The sequence below is a fragment of the Aulonocara sp. 'chitande type north' Nkhata Bay genome, linkage group LG7 (genome assembly GCF_057382095.1).
Source record: "Aulonocara sp. 'chitande type north' Nkhata Bay isolate Kocher_YH1m ecotype deep benthic linkage group LG7, A_spYH_male_GT1.1, whole genome shotgun sequence".
In the NCBI taxonomy this organism is placed as follows: Eukaryota; Metazoa; Chordata; class Actinopteri; order Cichliformes; family Cichlidae; genus Aulonocara; species Aulonocara sp. 'chitande type north' Nkhata Bay.
In genome coordinates this window covers 59919743-59945902 of record NC_141350.1, presented here as the reverse complement: position 1 = coordinate 59945902, position 26160 = coordinate 59919743, and the positions used below count along the sequence as shown (strand labels likewise).

Below are 26160 nucleotides of genomic sequence, written 5' to 3'. Positions count from 1 at the left end.
GAGGTGGGGTGGACGGAACAGCCATTTTCGCTTTATCTCAATCTGACTCTGACCTCATCTGTTTGAAGTATGTTTAGAGTGAAGGATTGAAAGAGTGTGGCGCTGCAGACAGAGAGTGTGTAGATGTGTTGATGAGGTGTGTGCTTTGTTTGGGGCTATGTTTGCCTTTATCTCGCTGTTCACTGAACCTCATTATCGTTGAAAGAGGAAGAAAGTCCTTTTCTCCTTGAAACTGACTTCCATATTGATTGATTTTGGGCTGTACCCCTGTAGTAGCCTGCTTACACACGCACACGCACACACACACACACACACACACACACACACACACACACACACACACACACACACACACACACACACAAACAATGACCAATGTGTGCAGTCACCCATGGCAAAGAAAAAATGCAATTACCCAGATGTCATCTCCAAATTTTTATTTAATAGCAGCAAAAGCTGGTGTGGCAAATAATTGCTTTGCTAGAGTGCATTGTTATATAAGTGAATACAATTCTAACCTGAGACCTCAGTACTTTAAATAAGATCAACAAACAACACATAAGGGTTAATTCATCCAATAAAGTACAACCACAAGAAAGACCAGAAAACCGGAGACTAAAACAAATTGCCAAATTTGGACTGCTGAGCTTCTATTTTTCCGGCCTTTCCAGTGAATGAGATGGTCAAGACAAGCTGGCAGGCAAACTTGTTCCAGATGAGCACAGAAAGGATTGAAAACTGCAGGTATTCCAGCCCTCTCTGATGTTACAGTGTTAAGGCCTCACAGTGTGCAAATAAAGCAGTCCACTAAAGAAAAAAACCCTCACACATCACAACCATTTAACAAGACTGCTGGTATATCTTTCAGACTATACCGTGTGCTTTTTGTGTGATTAGTTAGATTTCTCTCTATGTATGATATATGTATGGTATAAATATATATATATATATATAACTGTAACTGCTGATCTACAGTAAGAGATTACTAAAACCATGTGCTTTTCATTTTTTGACAAACTTTTAAGAAACTCATTGATTTCTTCTTTAAATATTAGGAATGATATCAGAGATTGGCCTATTTATTTGTAGGCCAGTATTATATGATAAATACATTGGATAGATATGTCGTCTGCCTGCTTAGAAATATAAAACTCTTGATTAAAGTGTATAATAAATATGCCCACATTGATTTACAGGTAAAATAATTATTAAAAGTGCATCCTTAACAAGAAGAAACCACTAAATAATGCCAGTTGATAAGTCCAGTCCATAAGCTAGCAGGGTTTTCCACATGCACCTGAAACAGATAAATGGTGGATTCATAGGTAGTAGATGCTCGCATTGCTCTCGCTAAAGACAAACTGCAGCATGCATGCATGCAGCAAAAATATGAGTGGGAGAGAGGAAGGAAGGCGTAAACTAACCATCAAATCTTAAAGGTTTGGATTCACTCAGATACTCAAGTCTGGTTTTCAACAAGGACCCAGATTAGAATTTGCTGCCACTGTGATAATAATAGGGAGTACAGGGAAAACCCCAGCTACCCTGCGGCACTTACATTAGGAGAGAAATGCACACCGGTGGTTGTAAAAGTATTACTATTACAGTTATTTATCTGTGATATCTGAGACTGTGGAAAGTTGAAACACTGGAATGGATGCATGGATTCAGGCTTACGTTTCCTGGATCACATTTGTTGATTTGTGCAGCTCTTGCTGAGGTAGTGCTAAATCCCTTAAAATCTTAAACCTTATAACTTCTCCTAAATGTCCACTTTACCCAATAGCAAATAATAATCTATCCCACAAAGCACCATTTTTACCTTTTGTTCAAAGCTATGATTATTCTGTCACCACAAATTTGACTGTAAGGCCTAAAATGTTCAATTGGTCCATCAGATAGTAGATGATGTTACTAGAGGTTGGCTATGAGGCGGCTCACAAGATTCTGGAGCTCCTGAGTCCTGCGCTCAGTAGTCTTCAGCACTTCTGTGTGATTTGCTTTTTCATTGCTCTCATAATCTGTCACAACCTTGTTGGTGATGAGGGACAGGCCCAAGACACGTAAGCGACGGTCAGGAGCCACGTCCTCCTGGGCACGTGTGCCACAGTGACGAGCCACCACCACCTCCGGGACTGTGCTCATACCTAGACAGAGGGTAGAGGTTGACATTTAATTGAGTACATAAAAACATTCCTTTACATCTCAGTTAGTACTGAACCTTGAAAGAGACACGTTAAAAAGAAAAGGTGGTTTGACTTCAGCACTGTGGTATAGGTCACACAGGATCCTTCATTTCACAAAATGCAACTTTATAGCAATTTCTATTAGATCATCCCTGCTTAATTAATCTCCATGGCTTGGCTTTCTCTTATAAATGTGTAGTTACCAACCCAAATCAAGCTAACACCTCACAGAACATGACGAACATGCCATAACAAGTAGGCTTAAACTTAAGTGTAAAAGTAGTACTAAGATAGTTTTAAAAAATTGTGATAGTGGCCCTCCTCTGAGCAGCAAAACAAGCCAATATGACTATATTATTAAAGTCATAAATAAACATAGGTATATCCAATGTTTTAGCAAACAGTTGCTTATTAAGAATTCATTTGGAGTCATTTTCTTATCGTTATATGATGTATTTAAGATCCTAATTAACTTGTCTGCCATTTGTTGCTGCGTCTGTAGCATAAAGTGTTGAATTTTTTTAAAAGGATTATGGCAGTGAAAGTTCATGAACTTAGACATTCATTTTTATTAGCTATCTTGTAATAACTATTCTGTCATAAATGGCATATTTTCCTATAATTTAGCAACTACTCTGGCTGTGAACTGACATATGTAAAAGTAAACTATAGTAAAACTCAAAAAGATAATGAACCCAGGTAACAACTTTCAAAATGTATCATCTTTTTCTGCCAATTTTACTACACAGAAAATATTTACCATTAAACATGCTACATTTACTGCAACTGATCTGATGTAGTTAAAACTGGTTTATATCAAGTTCTTGCTTTGTAGGACATGAAAGTCTAAATCACATTATGATGCATAATAACACAAACAAAACATCAATTGCTATACAGTGAAAAAAGAGTAAGAGGGTGTATGCTGTGATGTATATGATGTGAACCGGTGGTTACAAGGATGAAAAAATGATCTCTGATGATAGCTGATTTTTCAAGTTGGTACTGAAAAAGGTGCACGTGAAACTGATTTAGTGATGAGGTGTCTTGTGTTGTGCCCCTTAAGCGGAGCAGTAAGTGTTGGAAAGGAGTTATTGGTTTGAATTTGAAAGTAAAATTTAATGCCATTATTATCTGTGTAAATTAAAGAAAGTCAGGGTACTCGATCCATGTGCACAGGTGGAAATGAATCATATGAGCTCTATGATGTGTTCTTGGTTCAGTAATATCTCTTGTAGTGAGGGAACAAACTGAGAGGAAGTAGCACAGCAAACTGGGAGGCAGTGTTACGGCTCCCAGTTTGATCTCCACCAAATTATTTAGAATTAGAATTTATTCATGGATGGATCTAAAGAGCACAAGTGAATAAAACTGTAATGAAGGCAAACAATAAGCAAGTCTAATCACGTAACATAAACCTCCTTCTGTATTGTCATAACAACAAATCACAAATAACACTACTCAGATAGTTTTTCTGATTTGTTCCAGTCATAGCCTGAATCCAAACCATTTACTGTTGACTTGTAGACTCTGCATGTATAAATTATTATTTTAACCACAGAGCTGAATTATTTAAATAAGAAAACAGAGCTTGTATTTAAACCAACTTCACCTTCAAAAACACAAAAGTATTGTGCAGTATAATTGTGTGTAACTGTATACTACCACATAATGTGCAAAAACAAGTGTGGGGGGAAAGAAACAGGGGAATTAGAAGAAGCGTTTTCAAGAGTGAAGAATTGCAAAGTCATTCATACTGTATGACTTTGTAAAAACTGGAGGTTATGTAATAATAACAGGAGAGCCAGGTGCCAAGTTGGTCTGTCAATGATCTGAACAAATAAGTAACAAATACAGACTCATACATAATACATAATAGATCACTAGGAGGACCAAATGAAAAATACTATCCTTTATACAAAACAACATTTTGCATGCATAGATTTTGAAGTCATTTTTAGGTCTTTAATTTAGTTAAGCCATCATATCTTGTGTACCTTTAAGTCTGGGGTTCAATATCGGACAATTGAACCAGACAGGAAAACTCTGTAGTATCACATAAGCTTGTTTTTGCACTGTCCTGTGAATCAGGTGAAAACTGATGCTTTTTTCCCATATGGAAAAGAAATAGTAAAAACTTGTAAAAGACTTGCATAAGATGTGGCCTACTTCATACAGTGAATCATATAAGGCTTATATGATTTACTCATGAAAGTGGCCACTTTCTCATTACTTTTATATATTGTTTTAGTAAGTATCCAAAACATACAAGTCTCATTTATATAATTTTTTCAAGGGATCTTATATCTGTTTTCACTCAAGACAGATACAAACTTTATAAGATTTATATATATCTTTTCCATATGGGTTAGCTTCCACTAGTTCCAACTGTTGGGGTAATATTACTGCAGAAATTTAACTGTTGGTACATCTTCAAAGTAATTCGTCTCTCCGTATTCATATTTTTTTAATGTCTGTATGGTGGCTCTTGTAGATGTACTGTTATGAAGTTTTAACCCTTTATGGTACCTTTTAAAAGGACACTATCTGAACTGAGGATGAAGGAGCTGTACTAACCCACAGCATCAGCCCCCAGCCTCTGCAAGAGTTTGCACTCAGCAATGGTTTCATATGTTGGGCCAGCCAACATGCAGTATACCCCTTCCTGCAGGAAGCTGTCATAGCCCAGTTCCTTTGCTGTTTTTCTGGTCAGGGCTCTCAGGTCACGGTCATATGCATCTGACATGCATGGGAACCGCACTCCAAACCTGCAGGGATAATTAATGCATGAATGAGACACAGGAGTAATGTATAAGATACAGATTTTCCTTTCACTGCCCTGCCCGAGTGTTTCTGTACCTCTCATCATTGTGCCCACACAGAGGGTTCTGTCCTGCAAATCCGGGCATGTTGATGTGATCTTTAATGAGCATGATGTCTCCCACACTGTAGGTGTCATTGAGTCCTCCTGCTGCATTTGTCACAATCAGAGTGCTCACACCCAGCAGATAGAAGACTCGCACTGGGTAAGTCACCTGGAAAGATAAAAATTGTATGCTTCAGAGACAGCAGCTGTCACTCTTTTATGGTCTCAGTGTTTGTCAGTAAATTACAGAAGGAAGTTACAGGTAACCTGGGAATAATAGCAAAGCAAACAATTCATCATATGAAGCAAACATTATAAAAGTGCCAGCTTCTTTATGCACTGATGTCAGTAAGATTTTTATTACTGTAGGTTTTTGCGCATGTGTGGTACAGTGGTGGTTCTGTGCTAACCTTTATATGGCAACTGATGGCCCATAAATGACTGTTGCTACTTTTCACTGCAGTCACATTTAGAAATTGTTTTTTTCTATTTCACATTCCCCTAGAGATTGAATTGCCTATGAAAGTGCTCTGCTAGTTAGTGCAGAAATGTTATCGAGTAGCTTGCTATCTTGATAAGGTCAGTGCTGTCACTTTGGAACATTGGTATGCTTGATATAGGATTTGCATATTATAAGCCCACAACAAACTTTGTTCCATGGACAAAATTTAAGCAGAGCCGTGTGTAATAACAGGACTGCAGAACCTCTAAAAGCAAACGAATGATATAATGTTTGGTGGAATACTTCTTCTAAAAAAACATATTCATTGTATAAGACAAAGTAATCAATTATAGGCACTTATTATTGCTGGTGTAATCTTTACTATACTAAATGTTTCAGATGAGTGTATTGCCATGGTAACAATAGCTGATCTGCCTAACCACAAGACAGTTGTGATAAGCGTGTCTTTAATGTGGCAGATATTCTGTCATTAAGCAAAGTACTGGAACAATTAAAATGTGCGGACAAACATCAGAGTGACACTGAGCCATGCAGTTACTGTACATGGTTAATAAAAACATCCCATCTAATGTTATCTTGGCTTTATTTTTTTCAGGTTGCCAAGTAGGACTTATTAAGGACCATAACACAGGACAAAGTCCAGTACATTCTGCCAGTGCGCCCCAGGGTGGCTGTGGCTACAATGTAGCTTGCCATCACCAGTGTGTGAATGTGTGTGTGAATGGGTGGATGACTGGATATGTAAAGCGCTTTGGGGTCCTTAGGGACTAGTAAAGCGCTATATAAATACAGGCCATTTACCATTTTACCATTTACCAGAAAAGCAAATTTGTAGTAGAAAATTTTACTTAAGCTGGCATAGGTGGGGGGTGGCATATGCAGACGATTCATCTAGAGACATTTAAAATGTTGTTTGTCTATACTTCTAACTGGATATAAGAGGACTATAAAGCATCTGACCTTCTGTTACTATAAAAAAAATGTGTCTTTATGATTCAGGGGGGTCATATGGAGAATTTTATGTGGATATGGCATGTGAAAGCGGGTAATAAAAGTCAAACCAGGATACAGTCTCCACAGGCCAAAGGGCAATCCAATGTGACACACTGGTTGTCATCTCAGCACTTCAGCTGATCATTCTACAAACTTGGTAAATTGTTACCTCAAGTTGTACCTATCCTTGATCCTTGATGTCATACACCCAAATTTCCCCTTGTGGGACAATTAAAGGATTATTCTATTCTATTCTATTCTATTCTATTCTATTCTATTCTATTCTATTCTATTCTATGTAAGTGCTTATTAAAAGTCACTAGGCTATTTGGGAGAAAGTCTTAACCCTCTCAAGGCAGGCGTTGCCGATTTGCAACAGTTAAAAACTAACAACCTGATTACCCCACATACATATTTTATGAGGTTTTTTTTTTACTCAGAAGTACCACTGCAGGACTTGGTTGTGCATTAGCAACAAAAAGTTTAATTTGAGCCTGAGAGGGTTAATTGTCTCAGAGAACAGCTTTCTCTCATAGAATATAAGCTTTATGGAAGAAAGTCTGATTTTGACTCATCAATTTAAAGAGCAACAATCTATTTTGACGGCAGTTGGAACTGCATGTTTTTCTCAGTGTGACTGACTATGTCAGAATTTAAACTGCTGGCTGAATTCTACAGTACAGTGCATCGTTTGCATCAGCAAGGTCTCAAGACACAGAAGCGAGTTGGGTTGTGTAATGGAAATGTTGTATTTGTTCCAGAGTTGCTTGTTTTTTCACAGCACAATAATGCTGATTCATGAGTTATGAAACTATTCTATGAAACATGATTGATACAGTCTTGAAGACCCTGAATGTTCTGCTGAGGGAACGACTACACCATATGAATGTGAAATGAGTACACCACTTCGTCTGTGTGCCGAGCCAGAGTCTCAGTCCCATATGCATATAATAACCTTTTTAATGAAAACTCTGAATGATGACTGCTTTTTATTTGTCTTGTTCTTTCGTTACTGGATTTCTTCTGTAATTTGGGATAGAAATTGTGACAGAAAGCTGCTCATGAGGCAAAGCAATAACAAATAAATGTATATCTTTGCACATTTTCACATGGAGGCCATTCAAAATGCAGTTAGATCAAATATAATCCCAGCAGAGCAGAGCATGGAAGTGGACAATTAATGGGTTACATCCCAAAGAGTAAACACCAGGTATCTGCTACTCACAGTAGCTCAAAGAAAACACCAAGCTTTCTTAACATAAGCAGAATACGCAACTAAAGCTCCCCACACAAGACTGGTCCACACACTGACTAACCAGCTCTTCACTTGCTTATATGCTGCTAGGTGGCTGATTGCTGAATAAAGCCAGCTGTCCACTGGCTCCTCGGGCGAGCTGGGTGGAAGCTAAACTACTGGATGAGAAAAACGCACCCACACAACACACAGACTTGCTAGGGCTGTAACAAATATAAAACTCATATCAGAGACATGACTGTTTTTAGCCATACTAGCCTCACTGCTATTTAGATGATCAAAAACAGTCATGTCTCTGTATTTACTGCAGACTGAAATAGTTTAACTTTTGCTTTGTGTGGAACCAACATTTTCTTAGAACTGCAGCTATTTATAATTGTAATCCCACAACGCCAGTTTAAATATTGGTAATTTATTACTTATTTTTATTGTGAAATAACTATACACTCTATATAAGATGGCTGTAGCCAATGTGACATCAGAAAAGAAAAAGATGGTCTAATCTGGGTAATAAAAGGTACCACAAGCAGTAGATTATCTCTACATACTGCTGCTTACCGTTTGTATGTTGTAACCCTCGTAGAAATGGAATCTCCCCTGCATACAGACACACTCGCAGCCATTCAGCTTGCCAAACACCAGCTGCCCTGCATGACCCTGCACTGCACAGCGCACGTGTAGCATTAGCCATTGCTGGCATGAATATGCACACTGTCCAGACAGTAATAATGAGTTTTAGGAAACCGCTTACCAGTGCTGGTGGGAAAATGTGGAATATCCTCATATTTGAACACTGTCTTCTCCTCCAGCAGATCAGCTAGACCGCCCAGGCCTGAACCACAGATGATGGCCACTTTGGGACGCTGCTTTGTACGGTTAAGCAGCCAGTCCGCTGTCTCCTTATAGTCTTCATAACTGTATATGAAAGTGTTAAGGAACATAAACAATATCAAGTCAACATGTGCAGCTTTAACTGAGAATACAAAAGTAAGACATTGTTGAAAACAGAAGAACCAGCAGAACAGCTTCAACTGAAAGTTGTTTTTAACTTCTATAGGCAATCATTAAAAGTCAGAACTCTAAAAAATAGAAAGATTAATGAGTTTTGTTCAGTTAAGGCTTTTCTGTGTGGATCAACTAGCCTGACCTGTCTATCCAGCTAAAGTGTGTCCCTTTGTGATGACAAAGTTTCCACAACTCATGTAAAGCTAATGCTCATTGTCTCACTGATTGCACTGGTAGAGTTACCCACTATTCAGCAAAAGCGATGTTAAAAATAAGTGAAAAGATCATCTGGAGGAGAAATGTGGGAGTAAAAACCCACAGAAATGAACACTGTAAAAATATGATTCAATGATGCAGGGTGCAACACACTGAAGGGCTTTTACTTTGCTATTTTGAGTGCACCAGGCAAATTATAATTCAGGGGTGCTGATTTGATTGGGAATGCCCCAAGGTACTACATTATATAAAGCCTGAACCAGTCTGTAATTCTGGTTATAAATGTGGTAGTAAAGCTATAACCTTGTTAATGTTCCCTCAATGCCTCAAGTCAAGCCTTGTTGTTAAAATACAGGGACACTTCAGGCCGTGGCCTTTACCAGATCAAGCTGAAGCAGGGGAAAGCCCAAAGACTCTAGAAATCCCATCTAAGATATATGCTATATCTGATTAGAATTAGATGTTCTGGCTTATCTTTTCCATATTCCACCTGTTTCTTTGCTAAAAACCTAGCATGGAATTATTTTAGCAACAGTAGAAGTTTTGGCAACTGGGATGGAGAGTTCAGTCAAAGTCATAAAATTTCCATGAAGTAAGAAAGTAGGCCAGCTGCCAAATATATCAGGGGCCTATGCATCAAAAATGTTATCCAGAAGAAAGAAACTGAAAGTAACTGAATCATTATCCAGTCTGTCAGTTGCAATTGTGGCTCTATAACTAATTCTTCTAATAATAACTAATTTTCAGCTTTGTACAAGAACACCAGTCAGGAAGATTAACACATGGCTGTACAAACGTCTGCTGGATTAGAAGGTGGAGAATAAATGACAGCATGTCAGGTTATTTAACCATTGCATGTTTTTTTTTATCAGTGATTTATAAACCCAAGCAATGGAAACATGGAGACATCAGCAGGGGTGTATAATATGTAGCATAGCAATAAAACCATCTCTTATTCAGCAAGAACATGATGACAGCTCTCATTCCTGTAATTCTGCTGTAACCTTTTATTTAAGGGGAAGTAAACTTTCCCCATAAACAAGATGAATTTACTTTTGAGTAGCCAACTAGACTTACCAAATAACAATTATAAGAACTTGATGTTTAGCCATCTTTGTATGATGGTGTTAATCTGTTAGATTATCCTGTTTTTTAAATTACATAATAACCTTACAATTTCTACTATGTGTTAGCATTTTAAAGTCATGTCAAAATGACAGCTTGTAAAAAAACTGTGAAAAACTCAGTACAATCCATGTTTCATTAGCTAAACCAAATTTAGTTGCAATAAGTTAAAGTAGCTGTTTTCCGTGTCATCCTCTACAGTAGCTTCTAATTTTACAGAGCAGAATCTTAAAAGCAGAACCTCTATAAAGCCTTCTGCTTTTGTAGAGCTAATAACACCTGGATGTTATTTACTTTTTTAGTCCTGTGGCAGTAGTTTTTCACAGCTACCTAGCAACATATAGAGTAATATATGGGTAAGCCAGTACATTTTATTTCGATTTTTCTCCTACCTGCCTTTCAATTGAGCTCAATGTTTATCTAGGTTACGTTTGTCTTTGAGCTCACTTTGTGATTATGTTCAATTATACAACAGCAAGCAGGAAGTGAGTTTGTAAGGGCTCTCCTTCCCTTGAACTGGTGGGCTGGTATCGTGTGGAGCTGTCCGTGGTGCTGCGGGAAATTTGTATTCAGGCTCTGAAGCCTGACTGCCACATATTTCTGGCATTCCGAACACAAAGTCCCGAAAACACAAAAGGCAGCTTGACTAGTCGCGGTAGTTGCTAAGCCCCAGGCTTTGAATTAGACACACAAGACAGGCCTGTGAAGTAGGCGAACATGCAACCAGTCTGACTAGATCATTATGATAGATAACAATGACATTTGCATTTTTATATATTAACAATGCAGGTTATTCTTCCCTCACGCTGTAGGTAAAGGCTTCCACCTGTCATATTACGACAAGCTCACTTCATAAGAGGAAAACCCTCATTGGCTGGTCTAATCTTCAGAAATAAGCGTCCTGTCACTTTTGCCTTCATTATACGTTTCTCAAAACGCACAAAATGCTTTATGTAAATCTTAGGATTTATTCTTTAGACCCCCTTCAACACCGTCCACATTCCAATTAGACAGCGTAGTGGCCTTGACAATCATTAGGCTCTTTTCACTAACATCCAGCCTTGTCATCCAGCCTTGTCATTCCTACCTGCAGTGACTGCTGGAGGGGTTTTCCGCTTCCATATCCGACGATGGCGACGATAAGGTCCCGTTTAGTGTTTATTTTCACAGGTGCTTCCCGTGTATGGTAAGCCAGTTAAAGCCGCCGATGGAGACTCTTCTGCTTGGGTGGACGGAGTGCGGAGGGGGTGTTGCGCGTTGACGTCAAGACATTTCGTAGGGGATGGGGGCGGGGCTTACACAGAGTGCCGGTCGCACTTTGAAGAATACAAAATCCAATTTTCCAGCCGACTGGGCAATTTACTGATCCGTTTCTCATGACGAGACAAGACCGGGAACAGAGGGAGAAACAGTGAGAGGGCGACAGAGAAGAAGGGAAAGGAAAAGATAAGGAAATAATAATAATAAGATAAAATCTAAACAGTAATGTTGTGGATTTTTTTTGTTATTGTTTTTTACCCCACAAATATAAACAAACATTTCAGATTTCAGATGTTCCATTGAACACCAGTTCGGGGAAATCCCGCATGTGTCTGAAGCATGCTGTACAAATAGTGGCTCTGACTAACAATTCAAAGTGCTGACTCAGGGATTAGTAGAAAAGAATGAACATGAAAACACACAAAAACCTAATACAAAGCAGTGACACAAGGCATAAGAAAAGGGGAGCAATGTACTGCATGTAATTACAGAGACAGGATAAAGTAAGGTAAATACAAAGCTTATTTGTTTAATATTTTATCTTAAAAAATCACGAGTTTACAATTAACAGGTCTGGTTATGGATTAAAGCCAACAACTCATAAACCATAAACATTCCAGAAAAAGTGAAAAATAGTTTAGTATAACATTTCAACTTAAATATGAATAGTTCCTATTTAATGCAACTTCTTTGCATTTATTTTTTTTCATTTATTCACATGGGACAAGTTAGAAACAAAAACATGTCATGGTGGTGTTGTGTAGCAGGGTGGAGTTGGACCCAGATGCAAGACTCGAACACAAAAGAGATTACTGAAAGAGGCAGCTTTTATTTGCAGCAACAAAGCACTAAACTAAATACATGAAAACAAAACCTAACATTGGAAACTGAGAACTGAAAACTAGAAACGTACAATAAAAAACTAGGAACTGGGGAGAAAGCAAGGAGAAGTCAATGGCCAGCGTTGGTATTGGCGTGGTGTGGCGTGGTGGTAGTATCGGACGGAGGCCCTTGGGCGGCTTGAATGGTGGCTGGTATTGACAGGGATGGGAACCCTTGAGCAGTGCAGGATTGAGCAGTGCAGTGACCACTGGTTCAGGCAGAGATAAACCAGATGGAGCAAGGACCTCTGGTGGAGCAGAACCAGAAAGTGCAAAGAGCTCTGGCTAGCTGGAGCTGTGCAGGGTACACAGCCTGTTAAGGGTGCAGCGGCTAGGGCTACACAGCACATGAGGCTTCGCAGGCTCAGGCTGCAATGTGGAGACCATGGCTAGCTGGGCAAGCTCGCCTGACCCCCAGCGGAGACAGATGACTGTGACGCCTCAGCTGAGCCCCCAGCAGAGAATGAAACGAGAACCTCCGGGGGACCAGAACAATCTAAGGCCTCAAACTCAGTCTCTGAATTCCAGTGTTGGGTAAGTTACTTTAAATTAGTAACTTAGTTACATTACTAGTTACTTCTCTCAAAAGTAACTCAGTTACTTCAAGTTACTCGTTACTTTCAAAGTAACTAGTTACTAGGGAAAGTAACTTTGGTTTTACTCAGAATTCTCTTGTTAATGTGTTGCTTCCGTAACTGGATACCCAGCGAGATTGCCAGTCTTCTAGCTTGCTTACTTGCCAAAGGTGCACTGTGCCACCTACCAATAGAAAGGAAAAAATAATGTGCATATTTCCACGAGTGAAATCCCACACCTGGACCATCATTGACCGCCGCCATGATTCTAGCCTACGTCACAGTGTCACGTGCACTTTTTACATCCAACACGAAAACTGCAGTTGTGGTGCTTTCGATTGTACTCAGAACTCGGAAATTCTGCCTTCCGAATAGGAAGATGTAGGCAACACCAGACTGCAGATGAGCTGCACACAGAGCTGGACTGGGACAAAAAATCGGCCCGGGCATTTTGACTAGACAACAGCCGCCATTATAGGAAAAATCATAAAGCCTTTGAATGAAAACAAACCCTGTTTTGACTGTGATGTACACTGTCTTGATGGTTTATATGTATCAATCTATCAATAGTTTGTTGTAAGATTCAGATAATTATTTTTTTAAAGCTAGATATTTTAAATGAAAATAAGAAAGTATTTCTTTGTGCCCCCTCTCCCTGTTAATGCCCTACCTGCCCCCCTGGCAAAACTTTGCTAGACCCGCCCCTGCACAGTTACCAGCTGTCAGCTACATAGAAAAGGATCCTGGTGTTATTTGTCTCTCAGAAACAGTTCATAACTTCCCTTCAACTCATTCATGTCACCTAAAAGGTAAACCTGTTTCTCTATCACCTGTTCAGCTCTGATGATTCAGTAAGGACATCTCCTGGTTTCATCTTCATGTTTCCCTCTCACCAGATAACCAAACCGATATCATGACCAGCAGCTTTTACAGCTGTGGCTCCAGCAAACATCAGCTGATACTAGAAAGCAATATTAAATCAATTCTAACAACAGCTGATCAAGCTTAAACGTGCTGCTGTTGTTTAGCGCGACATCCGCTGGTTTCTTCTTTCTGGCGCAAAGTGGGCGATAAACAAACAAGAGAGACGGGACTTGTGTCAGAAAAGCCGATCAGCTGATCATTGATCAGTTTCATTATTGAAGTAGAAACAGAAGAGGGAGGGGAGAGAATGAGAGAAGAAGAGGCAGCTGTGTAGCAAAGACACAGAATAACTTCAGCTTTGTGCCTTTTTCATTGTAGCTGAAGTCCGGGACAAACTGTTCCTTTTCACCGCAATACGAAACGCATAATATTTTCTCTGAATATGAGACAATTCTGTTTTTACAGGACGGTTGGAAACTCTACTAACTAACTTTATGAACAAAATAAAGTTCAACATCATTAACATCATAGCACCCACCCAGCTGTATAGAAACTCGTCATGCTAGCTAGTACGCAGTACAGAAAAAGTCAGCATAACGAAAGTATACTACACCTAAACTTAGTTTATATCTGACCCAGACAGACTGCAGGTCATAACTTCTTACCTGAAGTTCAGTTCACCTGACACTCGGACTCCTCGGGTCTCTGCTCCTCCTGCCTCCCCTTTCCCTCGTCCACCTGCTGGCCTCCACCACTTGCTAATGAATCTGTGGATGCTCCGCGATAGCCACCACAAGAAGTAATGAATAGCGAGCCTATCTAAATCCCAGTAACGATTAACGCGTTCCTGATTTTGGCATAATAACTAGTTACTGTGCTCATTATCACAATAATAACGTAGTTACTGATGGAAACTGTTTCCAGGGCCTGAAGGAAACGGTTTCCAGGGCCTAATCCGTGGATCGACTTCCTTCGAGGCGTGGACGTCTATCAGCAGAGAATGTACCTTCACCTATCAGCAGAGAATGTCCCTTAGTCTGTAACACAGTCAAATATATTCTCAAGTAATATTCAAGCATGCCATTCAGCGTGTTAGTACGAGCAGCTCGGGAGCAGCTTGGGAGAACAAGAAAACAGAGACTGCTTCAGATTGTCTTCCCAAAGTGACTCAACTTTATTCACAAGTACAACAGTTTATATAGAGGGTAAAATTCATGAGACAGCAGATTTATCAGTTTAAACCAGTACAGACCAAGATAAGGCAGCGTCTTCCTGCCCTTGGGTGAAGAAGCATCCTTTGTGTAGTGTATCAGTTCAGCTACAATTGTGATTATCTCAGCGACATATTTTCAAGGCACAAAACGAAGAGTTCTTTCATTAGTGAAATCTGAAACAAACCATTTGGCCTTCAACAGGCGTCTAAAAGATTAAGAAACTAATGTAGCTGAGGGAGTGATCTCTGTGGTATTTCAACCTTGTACCAGCCTGTGATTCTCACACATCAATTCTTGGGTCAAAGAGAAAAATAACTAAAACAAAGGGGCCTTATTGAATGACAGAGTTTTCCTGTATAATGTCACTATAAAACAATATCCAGTAAATGCTCCCATGGTACTAAAATACCTAACAGTTCCCCTCTTTTATTATTTTTTAAAATAATAACTCAAATAGAAAGGAAAAATCACAAATGTAATAACATAATATAAAAAGCAAATCATAAAATGTAATAGTTCACAACCTAATGTTCAATATACACATCAGGAACATCATTGGTAACATCTGAGGTTAATGCAGTAGATATGATTAATAACCTAAATATATAAAAAAGACAGTTCTTTAGTCGTCTCCTGGCCTGGTCCCAGGTTCGAGAGACACCGTATAAGCGTCGTGTGATGACAATGGGCATTTCATTTTCTCCATTATCAGGATGAAACGAGTCTATCTTTATCAGGTTAGACATTGTGTGGTACTCTAGGCTTTCTGTTCCTGCTGGATGTTCGAGTACCTTGTTGTTGTTCAGGCGGGGGATCAGAGGGCTTTCTGAGTCTTGGCTCTTTCAGGCGTTGTGTGTTAATCAGTGATTGTGTGTGTGTAGGTGTATTGGATCCGGGCGCTGGCTCGCCTGAGTCGTCATCTATAGGTGTATTGAATCCGGGCGCTGGCTCGCCGGAGACGTCATCTACTTGATCCGACGCCTTAGGTGGTTTGGTGGGGCTGGTCTTAACCCTGCTGGCATGAATCCACTGAGGTTGTCCGTCTGTTAGGATGCTGGTTCTCGTCACTGCAAGTACAGTCTGGGGGCTGGAACACGCGGCCTCCCCGAGTGCCCTTGGTTTTAGCGACTTTACCAACACCGCATCTCCTGGTTTCCACGGATGGGTTGGATCTATGGAAGGGAGAGGCTGAGAGAGACAAACTTTCTGATAGTTATTATTCAGTGTTTCTACCAGGTTATGAACATAGTCAGACAATGCAGTGTCTATGTCCCCTTCCAATAGCGGTGCCCCTCTGGAGGCTGACCATGGTGTTGGAAACGGTCTTCCCATGATTATTTCAAATGGAGATAATTTGGTTGCTGCGGATGGAGTCATTCTAATCTCGCAGAGGATTTGAGGAAGTAGTTTGATCCAGGTCATTCCTGTTTCTATCATTGCTTTAGTCAGGCGATTTTTTATGGTCCTATTCATTCTTTCTACAACTCCTGAACTCTGAGGGTGGTATGGCACATGATATTTCCAGTCTATTGCTAGAGTTTTAGCACACTTTTGAATTACTTCTGATGTGAATGAAGGTCCTCTATCACTGTTAATTTGGTGAGGTATTCCAAATCTGGGTATTATTTCATTGCACAACTTTTGACAGACTACTTCTGCAGTTTCTTTTGATGTTGGGTAAGCTTCTACCCATTTACTAAATTGGTCCACTATTACCAGTAAGTACTTGATGCTTCCTTGTGCTGGCATGTGTGTAAAATCAATTTGTAATGTATGAAATGGGAAATCTGGTTGTGGTAAATGCTGATGTTTTGCTTTTGGTTTTCCTACATTAGTTCGTGCACATGTTAGACAGGTTGCTAATATGCGTTTTACTGCGTGTGATGTTTTCTCGATTACAAATCTTGATTTTATTGCTCCTATTACCCCTCTTTGTCCGACATGACTCACACCGTGAAAATGGCGGACAAGGATTGGCAGTAGTGAAGATGGGAGGGCAATCAAACCCTCAAGGTTTTTGTATAAGCCGTCTCTGTTATCTAAGGTACAATCATTACTTTCCCAGTAAGTGTAATCTAAGGCAGAGGCTTGCTCTTGTATGAATTTTAGGTCAACATTTGTTTCTAAATAGTCTGGGAGCGTGACAAGTGGCAGCTGTAAAGGCAAAGATAATACTTCCCTTCTGGGTGGTTGCTGTGAGGCAGCAGCTGCTTTCGCGGTTACGTCTGCAAGAGCATTTCCCACTGCTTCGTCTGTGTCAGCCGTGCTGTGCCCCTTCGTTTTAACAACTGCAATTGCCGATGGCAGCTGTATAGCCTGCAAAAGTCTTTGAACAAGGTCAGAATTAGCGATCGGTTTTCCATCAGCAGATCTAAATCCTCTTTGTCTCCACAATGTGCCAAAGTCATGCACCACACCGAATGCATAACGGCTATCAGTGTAAATTGTTACCCGCTTATCCGCATGTAACTCACAGGCGCGTATTAAAGCCATGAGTTCTGCTTTTTGTGCTGAGTGAAATGGTAATGAGTGAGCCTCTAGTATGATGTCAGGCAATGTCACCACCGAATAGCCACAAAGAAATAAGTTGTCATTTGGTTTTGAACAGGACCCGTCCACATAAACAATGACTGAGTCTGGGATTGGTGTCTGCTCTAAGTCTGGGCGTGGTGCTGTGGATTCCTGTATACGTGTCATACAATCATGATCGTCAGGGTCGTCTGAACCATCCTGTCGGTCAGAGGAACACAGCATACGAATAAGTAAGTGTGCTGGCGAATTGGGTGTGCTGCTTGGTTTTATAGTGAGATTTGCTGTTGAAGTCAGTGTAGCTTCATAACCTGAGCGACGTTGTGCGGTCATGTGTTGTGTAGTTATGTTTGCTAGAATGGTCGTGACCTGGTGATTGGTGTGTAGAATAGTGTCATGTGAGAGTGTGAGCTTCTCGCAGTCCCTTATCATGATAGAGCAAGCTGCTACTGCTCTCAGGCAGGCCGGCATCCCCTGAACTACTGCTGGCAGCACCTTTGAGTAGAAGGCTACTGGACGGTAGCCACAGCCATGCTCTTGGGCCAATACACCTGCACAGGTTGTGCCGTTCTCTGTGACGTACAGGTGGAACGGTAAGTGGTAGTCAGGCAGACCCAAACAAGGGGCGGAGGTCAGCGCTCCCTGTAATGCATTGAAAGAGGCAGTCATTTCTGTGGACCACAGTATTCGAGGAGGCTTGTCTTTTTTGCAGCATTCACGCAGAATGTGGTCATGAAAAGAACAGTCTGGTATCCACTGTCTGCAACAGTTCACCATGCCTAGGAAAGACAGCATTTCTTTCTGTGTAGTGGGCTTAGGGACAGAGGTCACAGCTTTGACCCTGTCTGTAGTCATAGAACGTTGTCCGTGAGACAGTGTAAATCCCAAATATTGAACAGAAGTCTGACAGTACTGCATTTTCTTTGCTGATGCTTTGTGGCCAGTCTGTTGGAGGTGCTGGAGTAGCATGTGTGTGGCAGTTTGACATAGTTTTTCACTTTCAGCACAGAGGAGGAGATCATCTACATACTGGATCAGAGTACAGCCCTCTGGAGGAGTGAAGCCGTCCAGGGTAGCACGTACTACCATTGAGAAAGCCGCAGGGCTGTCTACCATGCCTTGGGGTAAGCGAGTCCATGTGTACTGCTTATCTCTATGTGTAAAAGCAAATATCGGCTGTGTGTCTATATGCACAGGTACTGAGAAAAAGGCGGAGCACAAATCCACCACAGTAAAATGTGTAGCTGTTGCTGGAATAGATGTCAGTATGCTGGGGACATCTGGGACAATAGGTGGTAGAGGCATAATGACTGCATTAACTTGCCTTAAGTCTTGTGTGAAACGCCATACGCCAGGTTTGTTAGGCTTTGGCACAGGATTGACAGGAGTGTTATATGGAGATACTGTGGGCTTTATTACTCCAGCTGTCAATAAATCTCCTATGATGATGTCTAAGGCTGCGGCTTTTTCAGCGGAAATGGGATATTGCTTGACATATACCGGCTTGTTGTTTTTCAGCTGAGCATGATAAGGTGTACAGTCAATAAATCCTACATCATTCTCACCTCTTGACCATAATGTCATGTTTTGATATTCAGCTGGCAATGTGACAGCAGAGATAGTACAGTGTATGGGGTAGGTTAGATCTATGTGTTGACATGGTGCAGTGATGTCATAGCCTATGTCTGAGTTATGTGACAAAACCACTGTTTGGCCTTCACTGGTGTGAGCAGTTATCATGTTGTTGAACAGTGTGAGAGAAACAAATATGTGGCTTCCAGGCATGGGGCTACCTGGTAACGGTGTTTGCACATGTTTTTGACACAGAGTGTGACGTGGGATACCAGTCAGATGGATATTGAGTTCATTCTCCGCTGAGGCGTCCAGCTGACACAGAGGATGTTCCTTCTCCATGGTGTCGGTGCATAGGGCAGAGAAAACATAGCTGTTATCAGTATCTGCAAACATTTCACCCTTTGTGTTAAATGAAATACACAAGTTCATTTTTGCCATTAAATCTCTGCCTAATAGATTCACAGGCGAGTTTGGAATAATTATGAATGGATGATATGTAATTTCATCTGGTTTTGGGCCCCAGCGTGTTTTTAGAGAATGAGTTTTGGGGCATTGCACTAGAGTTCCGTTTATTCCCATGGTGTTGATGCACACAGAGGAAACAGGCCCATTATAGAATTTTCCAGACAGTGAACTTTTAGTGGCTCCACTGTCAACTAAAAAGGAATAAATCTTTTCACCTATCTCTATATCTAACATGGGCAAGCTTTCTGTGTTACGGGACAATTGCAAATGCAGCATCGTGTGTAGTGCTTCACACTGTCCCTCATCTTCACCTGGGCCTCCCTATTGTCGGTCCAGTCTTTCGTTATCATATGGGTGGGGATTAAAATGTGGATTATAAGGTTGCTGCCTAAGTGCAAAGGGGCCATTATTTTGATGTGATTCCTGTCTGCGTTGCCAGTTACCTTGTCTGTAAGAGCTCTGCTTACGCCTAGTGGCAGGAGCTGGTCCTGTGTTTTGTGGTTGAGATCTACCTGCTGCTGATTTGCATTCCGTCCTCCAGTGTCCTATTTTTCCACAATAAAAACATACGTCTCCACTCCTATCTCTCCTTCTGAAATCTCCCTGCTGCGCTTGTTGAGGGGGCGGGGCCCCTGCATACATCATTTTTTCACTTTCCTCTGAGCCTTCAACATCAAAATTCAACATCATCTTAACACTTTTAGCCTTCGTGCTGTTGGGGAAAAGATCTGCACCAGCTTTTGTTTTGACAAGTGTGATAAAGTTCTTTATTTTCATGTCATAGAGATTATCAGTGGCAGTCAGCTTCAATAGTTGTGAACATTCTGGATGAATATTGTTTAAGAATGTTGTTATGAAAATCTGATCATTTCCTCCTTCAGGCATGCATGCCTCATTAGTCCAGCAGTGCGTGAAACGTTTCATAAAAACTAGAATGGATTCATCTGGCTTTTGCTTACACATGGTTACTGCATTTAAATCAATTTTATCTCTAGACATTGTGAGCAGAAATTTCTTTAGATTTTGAAAAAAGGCTGTGATTTTGTCATCGTTTATCCACAAAAACGAGGTGGTGTTGGCTGCTTGGTCATTTTTAGGGTCTAGTTCCTCTACTTCTTCAATAAGCTGAGATTCAGTCACACCTGGAATTCGTTGACATAATATATATCTATAGTCAGGCCCACCCAAGTGGTGGTATCTGGTACTTCTCTGTAATGCAGAAACAAAGGCTGTAGGATTTTGTAGAGGATCGGGAAGTTCTTTAATGGTTGCTGCTAACTCTGAAATTTTAGGGGGTTGAATGCAACACATGTCCCCTATTATCATGAACGGAAGGGAGGTGCTGACGTCATTAAATTGTGATCCCTGCTTTTCTTTATAACGGGTGTTTTTGTGGGGGCCCTCTTGAGTTTTTTCCTCTTTTTTCTGCTTTAAGTAGTTCCTTATTAAATTTCTGGTGTTAGTTATTGCTTTTGGCACAGTTAAACCATTCGCTACTCTAGTGTGGCGCTGAACATGATTATCTATGACGGAAACGGCTTGCTGCAGTTCAGCTTCCGTACGTTCAGTTAAAGGATCTTTCATGATTTCCTCACACTCTGCCATTAACTGTTTTGTTTGCTTTTTATGTTCCTGTAACTCTCTTTCTCGTTCAGTGTATTCTCGTTCCTGTCTTTGATCTAGGTTAAACCAGTCATCTTCTTCTGATTTAGGTGTCATTTCAGTGCCTTCCTCACTCTTTTGTGATTCCGCTGTTATATCAGGATATACGCGCTGATGACGTGCAGCCGCCGCAGCGGCTATTAATTCTGTTTTTTCATTATAAGGCGGCGGAGCCGTAGGTTGAACGGATGGGCATATAAGGCTAGTTTTTTCTGCAGTGGATTTACTAGAGCCTACACTGGCTTGATTTAAAGCATTTACGTCTGGCTCGGGTCCTTTTTTCCATAGTGGTAGCATGCGATTGGTCACATCACGACATTCTATCAGATATTTTTTACAGGACTTTTTAATCAGCCTACTTTCCTTATCACAAATAGTATTTAACATTTCTACTGACCTGTTTTCTGGCGATAATCGTTTGGGATAGGGCTCCGGAAATACATTAGGATGCATTAAACTTACAGTTCTTAAGTTCGAGACGAAATCAGTCACGTAAGCACTTCCGCATGTTCTGGATACGTAATCATGGAAGTCTTCATTGATTCGCGAGCGTGGGTTAAACGTAACCGGAAGTGGGAGTCGTACTGAGCCGCTATTTGTGATTTTATATTTTATTTTTTTCGGTTTTACAGTTAATTTTGAGTTTTTATCGGACCCGTCTAAGGTCTTTGAATTATTCTGACCCATGGTCAGTGATTTCCAGAGGGGTTTAGACGCTTTGAAGGATTTAAGTTAGTATCTATTTTTGCTGTGGCACACCTGAGGTTACTTGATTTTTTGCTAGCAATTTTATGTTTTTAGTGAGCAACTTCTCACTTTTTAACGAGCAACTTCTCGTTTTATGACCCCAGGCAACTTCCTGTGTCCTTTCTGCTGGTGAGCAACTTCTTAGTTTATGACAGCAGGCAACTTCCTGTGTCCTTTCTGCTTTTATTTACAAAACAACAGGCAACTTCCTGTGTTTCTATGTGGGCCACTAAATAAGGCTCCTCAGTGTATCCCACTTGTTACTATGTGGGCCACTGAAGAAGGCCTCGTCAGCGTATCCCGTTTCTATGTGGATCACTGAGAAAGGCATAACACAGTCTTATAAAATAAAAGACGAGTGCCTACCTTCGTCAGGATCCCACTTCTGACACCAAAATTGAAGGAAACGGTTTCCAGGGCCTAATCCGTGGATCGACTTCCTTCGAGGCGTGGACGTCTATCAGCAGAGAATGTACCTTCACCTATCAGCAGAGAATGTCCCTTAGTCTGTAACACAGTCAAATATATTCTCAAGTAATATTCAAGCATGCCATTCAGCGTGTTAGTACGAGCAGCTCGGGAGCAGCTTGGGAGAACAAGAAAACAGAGACTGCTTCAGATTGTCTTCCCAAAGTGACTCAACTTTATTCACAAGTACAACAGTTTATATAGAGGGTAAAATTCATGAGACAGCAGATTTATCAGTTTAAACCAGTACAGACCAAGATAAGGCAGCGTCTTCCTGCCCTTGGGTGAAGAAGCATCCTTTGTGTAGTGTATCAGTTCAGCTACAATTGTGATTATCTCAGCGACATATTTTCAAGGCACAAAACGAAGAGTTCTTTCATTAGTGAAATCTGAAACAAACCATTTGGCCTTCAACAGGCGTCTAAAAGATTAAGAAACTAATGTAGCTGAGGGAGTGATCTCTGTGGTATTTCAACCTTGTACCAGCCTGTGATTCTCACACATCAATTCTTGGGTCAAAGAGAAAAATAACTAAAACAAAGGGGCCTTATTGAATGACAGAGTTTTCCTGTATAATGTCACTATAAAACAATATCCAGTAAATGCTCCCATGGTACTAAAATACCTAACAGTTACTGTAACGCATTACTTAATAACGCGTTAGTCCCTACACTGCTGAATTCCGCCTGGGTAAAGTTTCAGTTTGTAATTGGCCCAGTTTAGCTACACAACAGTTCCAGAAAAACTGTTATTATCCGGAACTGGGTAACAAAGCCTTGGAATAAACAATCTCAAGGCCCTTATCCATTAGCAGCTACTCAGATCGACTCACCCCCTTATCACCACAACTTGGCTTGGATTGACTGGTTTCCCATTACAACCTAGTACTACCTTGTGTGCATGCTTGTCAACATAGCAATGCATCTGCACGTCCCAAGACGTCAATAATGTGCGATACGAAGACTAAAGGTGGACATTCAGGCAAGAATATACCTACTGCTTGGTCTGTGGCTTTTCGTCAGACTCAAGGATCACCGCATTTCTTTTTTTTGGGAGCTATTTCCCTCGTTGCTGGGTTTCAAAGATGACGTTTTTGACTTTCGTGAATGAGAAGCTCTCATGACTCATTGAGTGACACTACTGACCAGCCAATCAGTGTCATGCAGTGTGACGACATCACATTTTAGTACCTGCTCGGATCGTTTGGATCTGAAAAAGTACCAGGTACCAGGTACTATGACCTAATGGAAAACTGTGGTAAACTGTGCCGAGTCAATGCGCGAAGGTACTGACAGAAAAGGGGCTATAAAGTTTCCAGGCTTGGGAGGAGTGTGAAGAAAACAGTCTTCTAAATTCTCTGAGCTGGAGTTACCAGTCTCTGTAGTAATACTTCCAGGCTTGGAAGGAGCATGATGAAAACTTTTTTTTTTTTTTTTAAATGGAGGAAACTGCGTCAGAATAAACAGTTTTAGAATCTAAACACTCAGATCAGGACAGCTTTGTCTTTAAAAAAAAACTTGGGACCTGGAGGAGGAGAGACATGGAAAATTTCTTCCGCTGCTGCAGCTGTGGTGATATAGGAGACTCCTGCTGCTGTGGTGAGGTAGTAATGGAGGAATTAAGCTGCAGCGCTGTAGAAGAGGAGGACCAATGACCTGGGCCAGCTCTCAGTGCCTCCTTAGCCTGAGTCAGGGAACAGCCAAAATCCTAAGCTATACATGTAAACAAAACCTAACATTGATTGGAAACTGAGAACTGAAAACTCAAAACCAGGATCAGGAACTGGGGAGAAAGCTAAGAGAAGAGAGGGACACAAGGACAGCAGGGGAATACACAGCAATGTGAGACAACACAACAACAGGCAGAGGAAGACGGTGGACTAAATAGAAAGAGACATGACAGGGAGGAAGCAAAACTGAATACAATAAACACAGGACATGGGACTATCAAAATAAAACAGGAAACATGCACACACACTAAGACGTGGGGTTGACACTGGGACTGGGGACGAGACAGACATAGGGACATAGCCAACTGGGGAGACAGAAAGGAAACACAGAAATCAGACACAGGAGATAAACGAACATGAAGACAAGGGAGACTAAACATGAAATGAGGAAAACGGGGGAGGAACAGTATCAAAAACCTAAAGACTAGAACTATAAATATAACCTGAGCAGATAGTAACTAAGAAAACTAGAAATAGAAATGTTTAAACTGGAAACTTAAGCAAAAGCCTAAGACTTAGAAATGCTGGTACCATGACAAAATAAGAAGATGATCAAAGTGTCTCATCTACCAAATCAGTTCAGATATGTACTGTAAGTCATGAGTAATCAGTCAGGGGGGATAAAGTAGACCTGCAGATTTAATTGGAGCTTCCTGCCCTTTAATCGTGCTCACTGGGCTTTCAAATTCCTTTTGTGTCTCATATGCCTGCACAATGACCCTCTTGAACACAGAGTGCTCAGCTGATGTTTGGTTTTAATGGATGTGGTGGTGACTGCTTGTGTGTCTGTGTGTAAGAGAGCAGGATTTTGTATTTAATACATAGTATAAAACATATAATCAGAATTATTTTATTGTATCTGTGGGTTATAGAGATACATAATTTCTTTCCCCTTTGAAAACTTGTGAATTTTCAGACGCAGTGAACCAAGCCATACTCTGTGAAACAGGGCAAAGTAGGCTTCTTTAATTAAACTCAAGATCAAATTCAACACACTTCTTAAGTCTTCAAATAGCTTAAGTTCAGATAGCATGTTAAAGTTTAAACAGTAGATCTTAAAGTTCTGTATTTTTATATATATGAAAGGCCTGTATAGCTGTTTGGTATAGTACTTGCACAACACGAGTGTTTGGTGATTTCTGTGCACATTTTTCTTAGTAATATTTGTTGTTGTTGTTTCTTCTTTCTGGATGAAATAGGGAAGTTAAAAAAAATCGAGTGTGCAAAAACGTTTCAGTTCTCTTAATTTGAAGAAATATTAAAATGATGTTAATCAAAAACACACCAACAATCAAAAATTATGTCTTTAAAAACATTTTGAAATAGACCATTCAGCATTATATCAACTTTCAACTGTTAGGGCTTTGAGCCAATCAGCAAAGAGTATATTGGGATGCTGTCGAGATTGCCAGGCAACGAACCAGACAACCATCCTTTTTGTGCCTGATGGAGGGAAAGCTTTGTGTAAAATGAAAAGTTCTCAAAACGTTTAACCTGACCCATTCAACCTGACCAGGCATAAAGGGAAACTCAAACTATATACTAATATATACACATGAGAGTGACAAGGGAAGTAGAAACACATGGGGAACACAGCTGGGACTAAACACAGGATGAGCGAGACTGTCAAAATAAAACAGGAAACACTGAGGGAGAACACACATGGATACACATGACAGACAGGGGAGACATGGGAACAGAAAAGGGAGACGAAGAAAGAGAAAGTGAGCTAGAGAAATGGAGGGAAACACAGACATGACTGAGGAAACATACACAAAGGACATAACAGACTCTCAGATGAGACACAGGAATGAGCCAGAGGCAAGAAAACATGAACTAGAAATACAAAAAACTTAGAAATATAAAAAAAGACTAAACTCCGTACTAACTGTAAAAACTTGAACTAAAACATCTCCAAAAATGCAGCAAAAAGCAATCATAAATACAAAATAAACTCACTGTCAGGTTGCTGGGTCATTGGCTGGACCAACGACCCAGCAACCTGACAGTGTCTGTTTTCTTCTTAATTCTTTAGCTTCGCCTTAAATCACCACTTAGACCTTTGAAACCTGGACACAGCTG

General features: G+C 40.5%; 1 protein-coding gene and 1 long non-coding RNA gene across 2 annotated transcripts; both read right to left on the bottom strand.

The window, feature by feature from the left end:
- Window positions 1-428: 428 nt before the first annotated feature.
- On the bottom strand, window positions 429-11331 carry pnp6 (purine nucleoside phosphorylase 6). The gene is made up of 6 exons (XM_086301708.1): window positions 11197-11331; window positions 8515-8678; window positions 8322-8425; window positions 5046-5221; window positions 4764-4954; window positions 429-2147 (listed from the first exon to the last, which is right to left on the bottom strand). Exons 1-6 carry the CDS (start codon window positions 11229-11231, stop codon window positions 1915-1917), a joined length of 903 nt encoding a protein of 300 aa, XP_086157834.1. The 5' UTR covers window positions 11232-11331; the 3' UTR covers window positions 429-1914.
- A 3508-nt stretch (window positions 11332-14839) lies between these two features.
- LOC147326444 (uncharacterized) lies at window positions 14840-22973 on the bottom strand. The gene is made up of 2 exons (XR_015130474.1): window positions 22248-22973; window positions 14840-16091 (listed from the first exon to the last, which is right to left on the bottom strand). It is a non-coding gene; the product is annotated as an uncharacterized LOC147326444 (long non-coding RNA).
- Window positions 22974-26160: the final 3187 nt, after the last annotated feature.